Source organism: Watersipora subatra, chromosome 10 (assembly GCF_963576615.1).
Source record: "Watersipora subatra chromosome 10, tzWatSuba1.1, whole genome shotgun sequence".
Lineage (NCBI taxonomy): Eukaryota > Metazoa > Bryozoa > Gymnolaemata > Cheilostomatida > Watersiporidae > Watersipora > Watersipora subatra.
The window spans coordinates 56,072,328-56,087,074 of NC_088717.1; the positions used below are offsets into that span (position 1 = coordinate 56,072,328).

Genomic DNA, 14,747 nt, shown 5'->3' on the forward strand with positions numbered 1-14,747 from the left:
ATCTTATAAAATCAAATAATTATTCTTATAATTAAATATTGTAATAATCTCATAAGAATTGTTAAAAAATATCATCATTTCCTTTACTTTCACTGCTTTGGACATCAGTTGGAAGACCAAAGTACTAATAAGTGCCCAAAATGTCAGTAACTTTGAAATCGGCAAAAAAGAAACAAACTTTTCAGTATTTCTACGTTAATTACAGAAACCTTCGGCAATTGGACCATGCTATAGACTGGTCGAAATGCGCATGACTTAATGGTTCTATTCTTTGTCGCTCAGCGTTTTGTTCGCCGGTCTTAATTTTGATAAAAATACGGCTTGTCAAGTTTTAATAACGATTTTAGGCCAAATTAGTCTGCCTATTTATGTATAATCCGATCAGATGGGTAAGGTTTAGGAAATTTTCTGCAATTAATAAAGACTTGGTAACATATTTAAATAGGTTTATATGTGTTTAGTATCGTTATTATATTAAAACGACTCCACAAAAAAATGGTTGAATTTGTTGATGAGATTTCGGTACAAGGGTTTGCGACGGCCGTTGATGAATAATTTTCATTAGTTGTGTGCACATATGCATTTATCATAAATCTCCCAATCGCTTCGCTCGTGTTTGGTCGTGGGATGAATCATAACCAACACGTCACAAGTTTTGCTACAGCTGTAATATACAATGAATCATCACAAACACACCAGGAGTATTGCTACAGCTGTAATATACAATGAATCATAACCAACACATCACAAGTTTTGCTACAGCTGTAATATGCAATGAATCATAACCAACACACCACAAGTTTTGCTACAGCTGTAATATACAATGGATCATAACCAACACATCACAAGTCTTGCTACAGCTGTAATATACAATGAATCATAACCAACACACCACAAGTTTTGCTACAGCTGTAATATACAATGAATCATAACCAACACATCACAAGTTTTGCTACAGCTGTAATATGCAATGAATCATAACCAACACATCACAAGTTTTGCTACAGCTGTAATATACAATGAATCATAACCAACACATCACAAGTTTTGCTACAGCTGTAATATACAATGAATCATCACAAACACATCACAAGTTTTGCTACAGCTGTAATATACAATGAATCATAACCAACACACCACAAGTTTTGCTACAGCTGTAATATACAATGAATCATCACAAACACATCACAAGTTTTGCTACAGCTGTAATATACAATGAATCATAACCAACACACCACAAGTTTTGCTACAGCTGTAATATACAATGAATCATAACCAACACACCACAAGTTTTGCTACAGCTATAATATACAATGAATCATAACCAACACATCACAAGTTTTGCTACAGCTGTAATATACAATGAATCATAACCAACGCATCACAAGTTTTGCTACAGCTGTAATATACAATGAATCATAACCAACACACCACAAGTTTTGCTACAGCTGTAATATACAATGAATCATCACAAACACATCACAAGTTTTGCTACAGCTGTAATATACAATGAATCATAACCAACGCATCACAAGTTTTGCTACAGCTGTAATATACAATGAATCATAACCAACACACCACAAGTTTTGCTACAGCTGTAATATACAATGAATCATAACCAACACACCACAAGTTTTGCTACAGCTGTAATATACAATGAATCATCACAAACACATCACAAGTCTTGCTACAGCTGTAATATACAATGAATCATAACCAACACATCACAAGTTTTGCTACAGCTGTAATATGCAATGAATCATAACCAACACATCACAAGTTTTGCTACAGCTGTAATATACAATGAATCATAACCAACACATCACAAGTCTTGCTACAGCTGTAATATACAATGAATCATAACCAACACATCACAAGTCTTGCTACAGCTGTAATATACAATGAATCATAACCAACGCATCACAAGTTTTGCTACAGCTGTAATATACAATGAATCATAACCAACACACCACAAGTTTTGCTACAGCTGTAATATACAATGAATCATAACCAACGCATCACAAGTTTTTCTACAGCTGTAATATACAATGAATCATCACAAACACATCACAAGTCTTGCTATAGCTGTAATATACAATGAATCATAACCAACACACCACAAGTTTTGCTACAGCTGTAATATACAATGAATCATCACAAACACATCACAAGTCTTGCTACAGCTGTAATATACAATGAATCATAACCAACACATCACAAGTTTTGCTACAGCTGTAATATGCAATGAATCATAACCAACACATCACAAGTTTTGCTACAGCTGTAATATACAATGAATCATCACAAACACATCACAAGTCTTGCTACAGCTGTAATATACAATGAATCATAACCAACACATCACAAGTTTTGCTACAGCTGTAATATGCAATGAATCATAACCAACACACCACAAGTTTTGCTACAGCTGTAATATACAATGGATCATAACCAACACACCACAAGTTTTGCTACAGCTGTAATATACAATGAATCATAACCAACACACCACAAGTTTTGCTACAGCTGTAATATACAATGAATCATCACAAACACATCACAAGTCTTGCTACAGCTGTAATATACAATGAATCATAACCAACACACCACAAGTTTTGCTACAGCTGTAATATACAATGAATCATCACAAACACATCACAAGTCTTGCTACAGCTGTAATATACAATGAATCATAACCAACACATCACAAGTTTTGCTACAGCTGTAATATGCAATGAATCATAACCAACACACCACAAGTTTTGCTACTGCTGTAATATACAATGAATCATAACCAACACATCACAAGTTTTGCTACAGCTGTAATATACAATGAATCATAACCAACACACCACAAGTTTTGCTACAGCTGTAATATACAATGAATCATAACCAACGCATCACAAGTTTTTCTACAGCTGTAATATACAATGAATCATCACAAACACATCACAAGTCTTGCTATAGCTGTAATATACAATGAATCATAACCAACACACCACAAGTTTTGCTACAGCTGTAATATACAATGAATCATCACAAACACATCACAAGTCTTGCTACAGCTGTAATATACAATGAATCATAACCAACACATCACAAGTTTTGCTACAGCTGTAATATGCAATGAATCATAACCAACACACCACAAGTTTTGCTACAGCTGTAATATACAATGGATCATAACCAACACACCACAAGTTTTGCTACAGCTGTAATATACAATGAATCATCACAAACACATCACAAGTCTTGCTACAGCTGTAATATACAATGAATCATAACCAACACACCACAAGTTTTGCTACAGCTGTAATATACAATGAATCATAACCAACACATCACAAGTTTTGCTACAGCTGTAATATGCAATGAATCATAACCAACACACCACAAGTTTTGCTACAGCTGTAATATGCAATGAATCATAACCAACACACCACAAGTTTTGCTACAGCTGTAATATACAATGAATCATAACCAACACATCACAAGTTTTGCTACAGCTGTAATATGCAATGAATCATAACCAACACACCACAAGTTTTGCTACAGCTGTAATATGCAATGAATCATAACCAACACACCACAAGTTTTGCTACAGCTGTAATATGCAATGAATCATAACCAACACACCACAAGTTTTGCTACAGCTATAATATGCAATGGATCATAACCAACACACCACAAGTTTTGCTACAGCTATAATATGCAATGGATCATAACCAACACACCACAAGTTTTGCTACAGCTGTAATATACAATGAATCATAACCAATGCATCGCAGGTTTTGCTAATGCTAATAAACTGTTGACACAAAAATATAAAATTCAATCAAAAAAATCATGAGAATTGAAAAAATATCAGCTTGCAATTTTGGCATTGGTACATGGGTCGCATACCTGTAATCCAAAATTAACTAAAAATTAATATTTTCAGAGTCAAACCTTGACATAGGGTGTTAATCTACTCAAACATTTGCTTTGTATATCAAAACCATTGTATGTTAAAACAGATAATCCTATGAGAATATGTTGAGTTTTATTAAATGTGATATATACAGCCCAAAAAATTATATATGACATCAAAAATACAAAACATAAAAAGATAAATGCATAAAACTAAATTTGAATTACATGTAACAAACTAAAGAAAGCGATAATCATTAGAAAGAGATTATTGTTGACACATCAGCTTTACGTTAATGAAAAATGGATTAAGGTGTAGCCTTGACAACACAGGATACAGACGATGCATAGGGTAAGGTGGAGATATAAAGCTACTCCAATCTGTAGTCCACTATATAAATCTTAAATAAACATGATTTAATTTTTATGCTTTTATATTCTTGGCATAGCATTAAATTTTGAATAATTACTAGACAGCTTTAGAGTTTGCGATGCAAAGATGCATACTAATGTTTTTTTTATAATCATTTATATATTTATGGTTTTTTTTAGAATTATCATGCTGATTTTTAAAAAAACATGGTTTCCTTCCTTTTGCGTCTACTACTTCTACTACCACCACTACTAGTTTTACTGATAATTGTAATTTCTGAGCTAAACAGGAAGGTATGCAGCACTGTTTAATATGATTTAGGCAGCACAGAACTAAACTGTGTAATAAATAACTGTGTACATATATGCTGATTCGCCATGTTTTGTATATTATACCAATTATTTGCTAAAAATTCAATGTTGTGATGACCATAAATTAAGTTTTGATTGTATTTTGTCAACAAAATGATTGGAATACAAAATTTTTAGACGTAAGTGCCATATTTTAGGATAAAATGGTGACAACGGCTATTCAACCTTTCCACATTTGCAAATGAACTTTTCATAAACTATGATCCACTAACATTATGATGTTCCAGGTATTACAACAGACGGAGCTTTATTGCTAATTGAAGAAGAAAAAACAGTATTCATGGCAAACCCAAAAATTAGAGTACATCCATGTGTTTGTCAACCACGAGAATAAAACATAGGTCCTGAAAAAAGACAACCACTAGACCATCTAATTACTGCATCATGATGCAACAAGATGTTAGCAAGATTTTTGATAGTAATGAAGCAGATAAAATTGAACCAAAAGGATGGGCAGAAATTGTTGGGTAGAATTTTACATGTAGTTCACTACATGATTATATATCACAGCGTTATAACAAATTGGACAAGTTTGCTTCTTTTCTAAGTCACTTTTTAGTAGATTCTACCACCTCAATGAACTGTCTCACAAGATTATATTATATAAACACTAGCAACCAATAGACTCCATGCAGATGGCTAGAAGTAGGATCAGTGTTATTCTATGAAGGAGTTCTTATTCACAGACCATTGCAAGTGCTCCAAAACTAGCACTGAACTACTATTACCATTTGCGTAGGTGAATATGCTGTCAATAAAATGTTAAAGAGCATTTCGGTTTCATAATGTAGCTTGCGATCTGATGCACCACATGCACAAAGCAAGCCGGCCATATAAGCGAAGTGTTCATGTTCAGTAAGCCTAATTGTGGCATACATATGTCAAATTGTGTCTACATATGTAACATCTTTATATCATACTTGCCTACATATGTAACATGGCTATATATCATACATGCCTACTCATGTAACATGTCAGTATATCATACATGTCTACATATGTAACACGTCTATATATCATACATGCCTACATATGTAATATGATTTAAATAAGACATAGCTTATCGATGAAAGTATTGATATTTCGTTAATGCACATTCAGCATTTGTCATTGACAATGCGCATTTCAAGATATTCATTGTGGCGACGTTAACAGGTAACATTTTTAAAACAAAGCCACCAGCGCAATAGAACAATAACTTAACTTGTGCTGTTATATTTTTGTAGCTTGGGTTTTAAAATTTAGCTGTTAGCTTTCGTGTCATTTGAAATAGCCTTGATGACTAGAGAGGTGCATTATTATGTTAGAAATATTCATCTAGGCTATTAGCACGAGAACAAAAACATTGCAAGCACATACGTCTATTGCTATAGTTTTCTCATTGACCTCACATTGTCTGACACAAAATAACCATCAAAATAGCAAAACAAACCGTCGGGAGGACATAAAAGAAATAAAATGTTACGCAATATACCTTAGCTACCAAATATAGTCGATGCGTGTTAGAAGTTTATAAACAACAAAAGCAAACGTGCTAATGCAAAAAGCGGCTATACTCTTGAAACAGTTCTTCAGTATAAGCTTATTGTAACAAAAACAGATAATAATCGTCGACAAGAGCAAACGACGGGAACTTCTATTTTAGAATGTTTCGAAGTGATAAATATAATTTGGTTTTCGTGGGAGATTCTAGTTATAAACATAAAAAATAGTGGAGTCGTTAAATTTACCTATAGCATTAGGGTCCTCGTTGTACAAAACTTTTGTTTGCGCAGTTGTTGACAAGATAATCCGTCGTAAAATTACGAAAACTCTATGCTCAGCCTGGGACATAACGAAGTTATTATTGTACGAATAAAAGCTCTTTGGACCGCAGGTTTAACGAAAGCGTAGTCTTGTTGCGACTTTTGTAAGTCTCAAACGTGCGATAGTAGTCTTTTGGGCAATTACCGTCATGCCGGGGAGGTCTCGTTCATCGCCTTGATGCTCAGCATTTCGCTATATAACCAAATTTGTAATTTTATTCGCAAGCGTTTAATTAAAATTCTGGTGTGAATATGAAGCATACACTTCTGTGTTGGCATTCTCGGATACCGTTTCATCATAAATGGCATAAACTTTTCTCAACCAAATACAAAGTAAGTTAATGCTTGATTCGTAACTATGGCACGCTTAGACTGTATTACAATTAGTTTCTGTTAGACCAAGATTTTTAAGCAGTTCATATAACGTGAGAGAACGAATAAACGATAAAGTAAATAGTACTTCGGTGTCATATAATGTTGAGTATCGTATAATGATATATAAAATAAATTACGTAAATTGAATGCAAATAAACTAAATTTATTTTAATGCTATAGCTCTGTGTAATAGTAATGTTCTTGACTGAGATTCTCACTATTGAGCGGGATTCTCACTATTGAGCGAGGTTCTCACTCTTGATTAAGTCTCTCGTAACAAATGAAATAAGTTTCGAACTGGCAAAGTGGTTCCATTTGTCAGGCAAAAATACTCTTATATGATAACGCAGCGAATTTGTGTATGATCTACAATATTTGGGTTTCAATTATGGATCTCTATGCCATAGTTACCAAACTGGTAACTATCAACTCTCCTTGATGCAAGAGTGGCAGAATCTCACCCTCTATGGCTCACTGGTTGACGGAGCTATGCTAGTGCTGTACAAGACTGGTAACTTTTTTCTCACTTGCCTTCTAACTGATGAATCTCACTCTCTCCGAATCCTCCTTTTTATACTCTTCATTCAGAAAGGTTGTTCCTGATTGGTTTATCAAAAAGCTGACTCAGCATTTGGCAACTTTTGATTGACAGATCATTTTTGCGTTGCTTAGAGCCATCAAGATCGTTGATAACCCACGATGAATGAAAAGCTTTATTATCTCTACCCGTTTGAAAGTATTTGGGTTGTATAATCTGCGCACTTCTTTCAGATTGGAAGTTCTTTCAGATTGGATTTCCTCTTTCAGATTGGAAGTTCTTTCAGATTGGATTTCCTCTTTCAGAGTCCCCATTTTTATACGCTTCATTCAAAAAGGTTGCTCCTAATTGGTTTATCAAAAAGCTGACTCAGCATTTGGCAACTTTTGATTGACAGATCATTTTTACATTGCTTAGAGCTATCAAGATCGTTGATAACCCACGATGAGTAAAAAGCCTTATTATCTCTATCCATTTGAAAATATCTGGGTTGTGTAATCTGCGCACTTCTTTCAGATTGTTTTTAGATTTCATATTTAAAAAAATTATATATGCGGGAAAACTATATTTAAAAAGTATATGCGGGAAAATTATTACAGGATGTTTTCTCCGGTTTTTTAGATCCTTTAAAGGGGCCTTAAAGTCTCTTAAAGGTTGACTTGCAACAAAATTCACATTACAGTTATTTGGTATCATAAGATTCACCATGTCTTACTCTGTTGTATTGTAGGTGCAAAATATATGGGAATGTGATTACAATATTTTAAAAGCAAAAAAATGAACATTTAATCGCAGCCACACAAGACCGCAGTAGTTCGGATTCGCTTTCCAAAACGGCTCAAATGGGACGTAGCTGTTACAGGATGGTTTCTGTTTACACTTTCATGCAACCTCATTCGTCGAAATATTTTCACAAATATTTTTCGCGCATTCAATAAAACCATGTCTATTGTTCTTACGCGTCTGTTTTATCATCATTGTAATGCTGTCACTTTTAGCACTGATATCTTATAACTTACTGTAAAAAATCGTTAAATTTTTTAACCTTAGCTCGAAGGAGTACATATCATTGTCTGATAATCATGACGAGCCTGTTGGTCACCTGTGATAATTGAAAAGTGCTGCAAAAATTATTTGCGAAGTATTGGGTCACATGATCAGATTACGACTTGACGATTGAATAATGCCGAAACAAAACTATAAAGTAGCGAGCATCTATATTTGATACGGGGTCTTCGGTAAAACCCGAAGTGTTTGTCATAAACCAGTGCTACGATAAGTTTTATATTGAGATTTTCATTGGCCTTTTAATTCACGTGAGAACATCACGTGACAAGACGATAACCAAACTGTAATGAATACGTCAGAGAAATAAAGAGATTCCAATCTACGGCGACTTTTCGTTTTTTAGCTTTGAAGAGCTTGCAATCACATTTCCACATATTTGGCACCTACAACACAACAGAGTAAGACATGGTGAATCTTTTGATACCAAATAACTGTAATGTGAATTTTGTTGCGAGTCAACCTTTAAAGCATGAAAATTATTAAGATGAATGGAATCCCAAAATGAGTGGGTTTTCTACAGAGCTTTGGGAAACGTATTTCTTTGGTTTCTTAAAGCGATCTGGACTATACCATATTATAATGAGAATAAAACTTACTAGAATGTGCTAAAATGTGTGGTTGGTGGATGTGAATGTATTAGCCAATTTCATTTCTCTGTCTCTTGATTGTGTTGCTTTGACATATAGGCTCGCCTTTATTCACTAAAAATGTTGCGCTGAATACAATGATAAGGTATATATTTGTTTTTCTGTCTGTTGATCATATGTTTTAACAGCTGATACTCTTTGGAATTTTTTGGTCTGGTACTATGTTGAACACTGCTGAATTGCTTCAGTGAATGGGGCTGCAGCGGTGTAGCGGTTCATACTCAGAACTGCCTTGTGGCAAGTCAGGGGTTTAAGGCCTGCTATTAAATGTCATGAAGAGCATCTGATCTTTAATCACTCCTGTGCTAAGTGGTAACACACTGACAATAAAACCTGAGGCAGGCTACAGGAAACCACTTCAGTATTTTCCTAAAAAAAATTCATGAAATGTTCAATCCAAGCTATTGGAGAAGATTATGACTTAAAGGAGCTGTACGATTGTTTTGTTATCGTAGAAAGGTGTGATGTGTGGTATTTGATAACCTGATCTCGTATTAGGTTTTAATCTGACTGTAGACAATCTTTTAGGAACAGCTCAACAATGTTTACTTTTTAGTATACGCTTTTCAACATTCTTAAGAATCCCAATAAGTCTGAAAGTTTTTGAAACTTTATAATAATAATAGTAATGCGATGAATATGTTTGTTTTGTTTGAGATTTTCGTTTTCATCTAAATTCTGGATTTAGATATCGCTAAGGAGAAACCTTAGATCTAAACTTACATGTATTTTCCCCTTGAAATACTTGTTAGCATTGAGGGATCATACCGTGTGCCATACTAGTTGTATATACCTAGTGTGTCTCACTGGTGCCTTGAACCTCTATCTGAAACCTTGAAGGTAACTTGATAGTTAAAATTTATCATTAAGCGGCGTTGTTATTTTGCGCAAGTGAACATTTTTCTTTGACTATAGCATCATTATTGTAGTAGGTCTATTATTAAACACACTGCTTGTGGATGAGCTGGTCATGACTTCGACAACTTTGTGTATGGTACTAGTTGTGGTCATAAAAACTAGACTTTCTTTTAATTGCAGAATTTGGTGCCCAGTCTTCATGCGAACTGGACTCGTAATTATGCTGCTGAGCCCAAGGTTTGTTGTTCATTATTTTACAGGTTCACACTTCCTATCCCTTAAAGTAAACTCTCTAGATTGACAATTGGTTAGTAGAGCAGTTTATAAAATTGATCTATAACAAGCAACACGATGTTAAGCATTGTTGTGTCTTGTTTGAAATGGATTGAGAGCAGATGTAGCAGATTTGAAACTGATGGTAGGCCGGCCATTACTGTTTTACACAATTTTGAGAATGTAAACTTGTACTAGGCATTCGATAAAATCCGAACGAGTAGAATTTAATGTGGAGAATTAGATGCTAACTTTAGTTGTACCGGAACCCTTCCATAACATTATTCATGATATACAAGTAGGTTTTCATACATTTTGAATGACGATCTCAGGAATAATCATAAATCTAGAAGTTAGTTTTATCGTCTGATGTGTGATCAGTTTCCTAACATTCTCATGTTGTCTATGACTCTATGATGTCTAGTGTTACAGGCTTTGCTGTATTTTTTGTCACGCTAGTGATCATGCATGTTACTATGGCGATGAATTGCTGACTCGTATTTCATCACATTTTGATGTAACTGGTATTTTTAACATTAATCGACCGAGTCTCTCTCTGCAATCTAGTTAAGTAGGATGTCTGCCGGCATATCAGTGTGTAGTTAGATGACTTCATAATCTGAGGGAAGGCACAGCTTTAAATAAAATGAAGCATTAGCTCAGCCAGTCATCGGTTATGCAATATCTAGTTTAAAATAAACATATAAGATCTACAAAAAAGTAAAAAAGACCCGCTAGTATTTCCTAATGTCTCTATCGTCAATGATATTGCTCTAAATCTTTTAACTTGTTGAAGATTTTAGATTTTTGTCTACTAAAATCTCTCACTGCATATTTACAGAGCTTTTTACTTGATCAACAAAATGTTATTGCTAACATGTTATGCCTATAATTGCCATCGGGTGATAAGTTTAAACATTATATTTCTGTTTGATGGCCGATATTGCTACACAAAATAAGTTTTCTCACAGTTTTATATTTCTAAATAGTGGTTTAAATGTTTGCTTTGATGTCGTTTAGTCGAGAAACATAATTTTTTAGAGTTTTCGATAAAAAGATTTCAAATAATCAACTGTGTGTTCTGTTTTCCTAGAGTGATGTCTTGCCACTGGAGCTCATTCGAAACATTGGTATATCAGCTCATGTAGACTCCGGGAAGACGACTCTAACAGAGAGAATACTGTTCTACACAGGCAGGCTCGCAGCTATGCATGAGGTAGGCTGTCGGTGATCTCTTATCAAGACATTTATAGATTCAGAACTAGGTACTGGGTAACTAGGTATGATTGAGCTGTTTGCTGCCATGAATAGTTACCTGATATTATTACCTGATATCATTACCTGATATTATTACCTGATATCATTACCTGATATTATTACCTGATATCATTACCTGATATCATTACCTGATATCATTACCTCGTATCATTACCTCGTATCAGTACCTCATATCAGTACCTTGTATTATTACCTTATATCACTACCAGGTATCATTACCTGGGGTCATTACCTTGTATTGTAGCAAAGTTGCTCACATTTTTTGTTCTCTAGTTTATAAATCTGAGTACCTCCTCAAAGTCTAGCTATCTCTTCGACGTATCAGTTAGAAAAAGCATAGTTAACATATCGACGTTCAATTTTGCAGGTCAAGGGCAAGGATGGTGTTGGAGCGAAAATGGACTCGATGGAGCTTGAAAGGGAACGAGGCATCACCATACAATCAGCTGCAACATATACCTCCTGGAAGAACCACAATATTAACATCATAGACACTCCTGGTAACAACCAACCCACTTTGCTTTATTTATGCAAAGCGCTTTTTCATTTAAAAAGTCATAGACTTACTCATAGATACTGTCTTTCGCAATTACGTAAGATTGGCTGTTGCCTCTTTGTGATTTTGCGGCATTCATTCAATTTCATAGTCCCATCATCACGACTTTAAAATAGGGCATTGCGCACATTTGCACTTTTTGTTACAAGGTCACGTGGACTTCACTGTGGAGGTAGAGCGAGCCCTGCGTGTCTTGGATGGAGCAGTGCTTGTGCTCTGCAGCGTTGGAGGAGTGCAGAGTCAGACTCTCACAGTTAATCGCCAGATGAAACGCTACAATGTGCCATGTATCGCTTTCATCAATAAATTAGATAGGCAGGGGGCTGATCCGTACCGCGTAGTCAGGCAGCTCAGGTTTGTGGCAAAGTTATTTTTTGTTTATTTATATTTTTGTTTCTAAACTAAAAAAATATATGACAGACTTAAACGGCTTCAATACCGTTAGGGGTGTTCAGGTGCAGTCATACTTTAACTTGCGAAGTCAGTTTGTTCATATTTTGAAATCATTATGTCGGAGGAAATATTTTCATAATACTTTTTTTTTCATTTCACAACATTTATTATAGGATAAATATTTTAAGAATTACACAGTAATAAAACAAAAAAAGATTTAAAATGAATTTAATTTCTAAATTAAAAATCGTTTCAATGGAATTTTTGCTTTTATTTCATCATAGAGACACATATAGGATAATGTAGGCTCAGTAGTAAGTAGGTTTGGAGGTCGAGGTGATGACAGAAATCTGTAAGATGTATGTAGTTTAGACTAACTTGGTTTATGCACTTTTTTGTTTTGTTTAGAGTTTTTACCAGCTTCTATACTTTCATTTGCAAAAGTGCATTAGTTTTTAAAAATATTTTGAACATTTCAGGTTTAAAAAAACTTGGAACATATAGTTAATTAATAATATAATTAATTATGCGATTTGATTTGACATCCTACATTGGAAAAATTGCATCTTGAGAGGATCTTAAGTTGAGGTTTGAGAGTATAAACTATTTAAAACAGTCACAAAGTCAACACATTTGTCTTCTTTCCTTTTTGGTAGGTCAAAGCTGGGGCACAACGCTGCTTTTATTCAGCTACCGATTGGCCTTGAGGGGGAGTGCAAGGGTGTAATAGATGTCGTTGCTCGAAAAGCTCTTTACTTTGAGGGGCAACAGGGGTAAGTACTTCAGCATTTTGTCTCTATTTTGCTATAGCAAGGATAGGTTGTTTTGAGTATGGTTATATGCGTGCTGTTGAGGCGCTCAGACTAGATCATTGTGATATATGTAGTCAGGATTAGTTTTGGTATCACTGCCACATTGCATTGAATACAGAAAAATCTTACCATGTATTTTCTTTGGATGAATAATTGGCTCATATTACTAGTTATATTTTCTTGGTGCATAGTACAAGTGACTACCCTTATCTTATGATAAGTATCCTCATATAAAAGTATATAATATAGCACCATCACCAGTATAAGTTATGGTACGAGTTGACAATACATTGTTCGACTTACGAAAGTAACGAAGAGGGGTAGCAGAGTAACAAATTGAAAAGATATGAAAGCTATGAGTGGAATCTTTGCTTGTAATGTAGTGTAATGGTGTTGGTAAAATGGCGTTTAGTTGGTTGTTTATTTAAACTTGCGGCATATCGGGAGTAGATGACTATGCATCTTGCAACTACACATACACACCAGCAACTACACATACACACCAGCAACTACACATACACACCAGCAATTACACATACACACCAGCAACTACACATACACACCAACAACTACACATATACACCAGCAACTACACATATACACCAGCAACTACACATATACACCAGCAACTACACGCACACCAGCAACTACACACACACCAACAACTGCACATAGACACCAGCAACTACACATACACACCAACAACTACACATACACACCAGCAACTACACATATACACCAACAACTACACATACACACCAGCAACTGCACACACACCAACAACTGCACATAGACACCAGCAACTACACATACACACCAACAACTACACATACACACCAGCAACTACACATATACACCAACAACTACACAGACACACCAGCAACTACACATACACACCAGCAACTACTCACACACCAGCAACTACACACACACCAGCAACTACACACACACCAGCAACTACACATATACACCAACAACTACACACACACACCAGCAACTACACACACACACCAACAACTAGACATACACACCAGCAACTACACATATACACCAACAACTACACACACACACACCAGCAACTACACACACACACCAACAACTACACATACACACCAGCAACTACACATATACACCAACAACTACACACACACACCAGCAACTACACATATACACCAACAACTACACACACCAGCAACTACACACACACCAGCAACTACACATACACACCAACAACTACGCATACACACCAGCAACTACACATACACACCAGTAACTACAGACATACACACCAACAACTACACATATACACCAACAACTACACATACACACCAGCAACTACACATATACACCAGCAACTACACATATACACCAACAACTACACATACACACCAGCAACTGCACACACACCAACAACTGCACATAGACACCAGCAACTACACATACACACCAACAACTACACATACACACCAGCAACTACACATATACACCAAC

General features: G+C 35.2%; 2 protein-coding genes across 3 annotated transcripts in view; one reads left to right on the top strand and one right to left on the bottom strand.

The window, feature by feature from the left end:
• The window catches only part of LOC137406516 (transcription initiation factor TFIID subunit 6-like), a 29,600-nt gene extending 22,232 nt beyond the window's left edge, over positions 1-7,368 (bottom strand). The window contains exon 1 of the mRNA XM_068093105.1: positions 7,309-7,368. The gene's annotated coding sequence lies outside the window, so the exon portion shown is untranslated. The remainder of the gene's footprint in view (positions 1-7,308) is intronic.
• The window catches only part of LOC137406515 (elongation factor G, mitochondrial-like), a 28,722-nt gene continuing 20,579 nt past the window's right edge, over positions 6,605-14,747 (top strand). For both annotated transcript variants that reach the window (XM_068093104.1, XM_068093102.1), the window contains exons 1-6: positions 6,605-6,791; positions 10,125-10,181; positions 11,311-11,433; positions 11,863-11,995; positions 12,201-12,405; positions 13,101-13,217. In XM_068093104.1, coding sequence (XP_067949205.1) covers positions 6,711-6,791; positions 10,125-10,181; positions 11,311-11,433; positions 11,863-11,995; positions 12,201-12,405; positions 13,101-13,217 — 716 coding nt within the window. In that variant the 5' untranslated portion in view covers positions 6,605-6,710. The remainder of the gene's footprint in view (positions 6,792-10,124; positions 10,182-11,310; positions 11,434-11,862; positions 11,996-12,200; positions 12,406-13,100; positions 13,218-14,747) is intronic.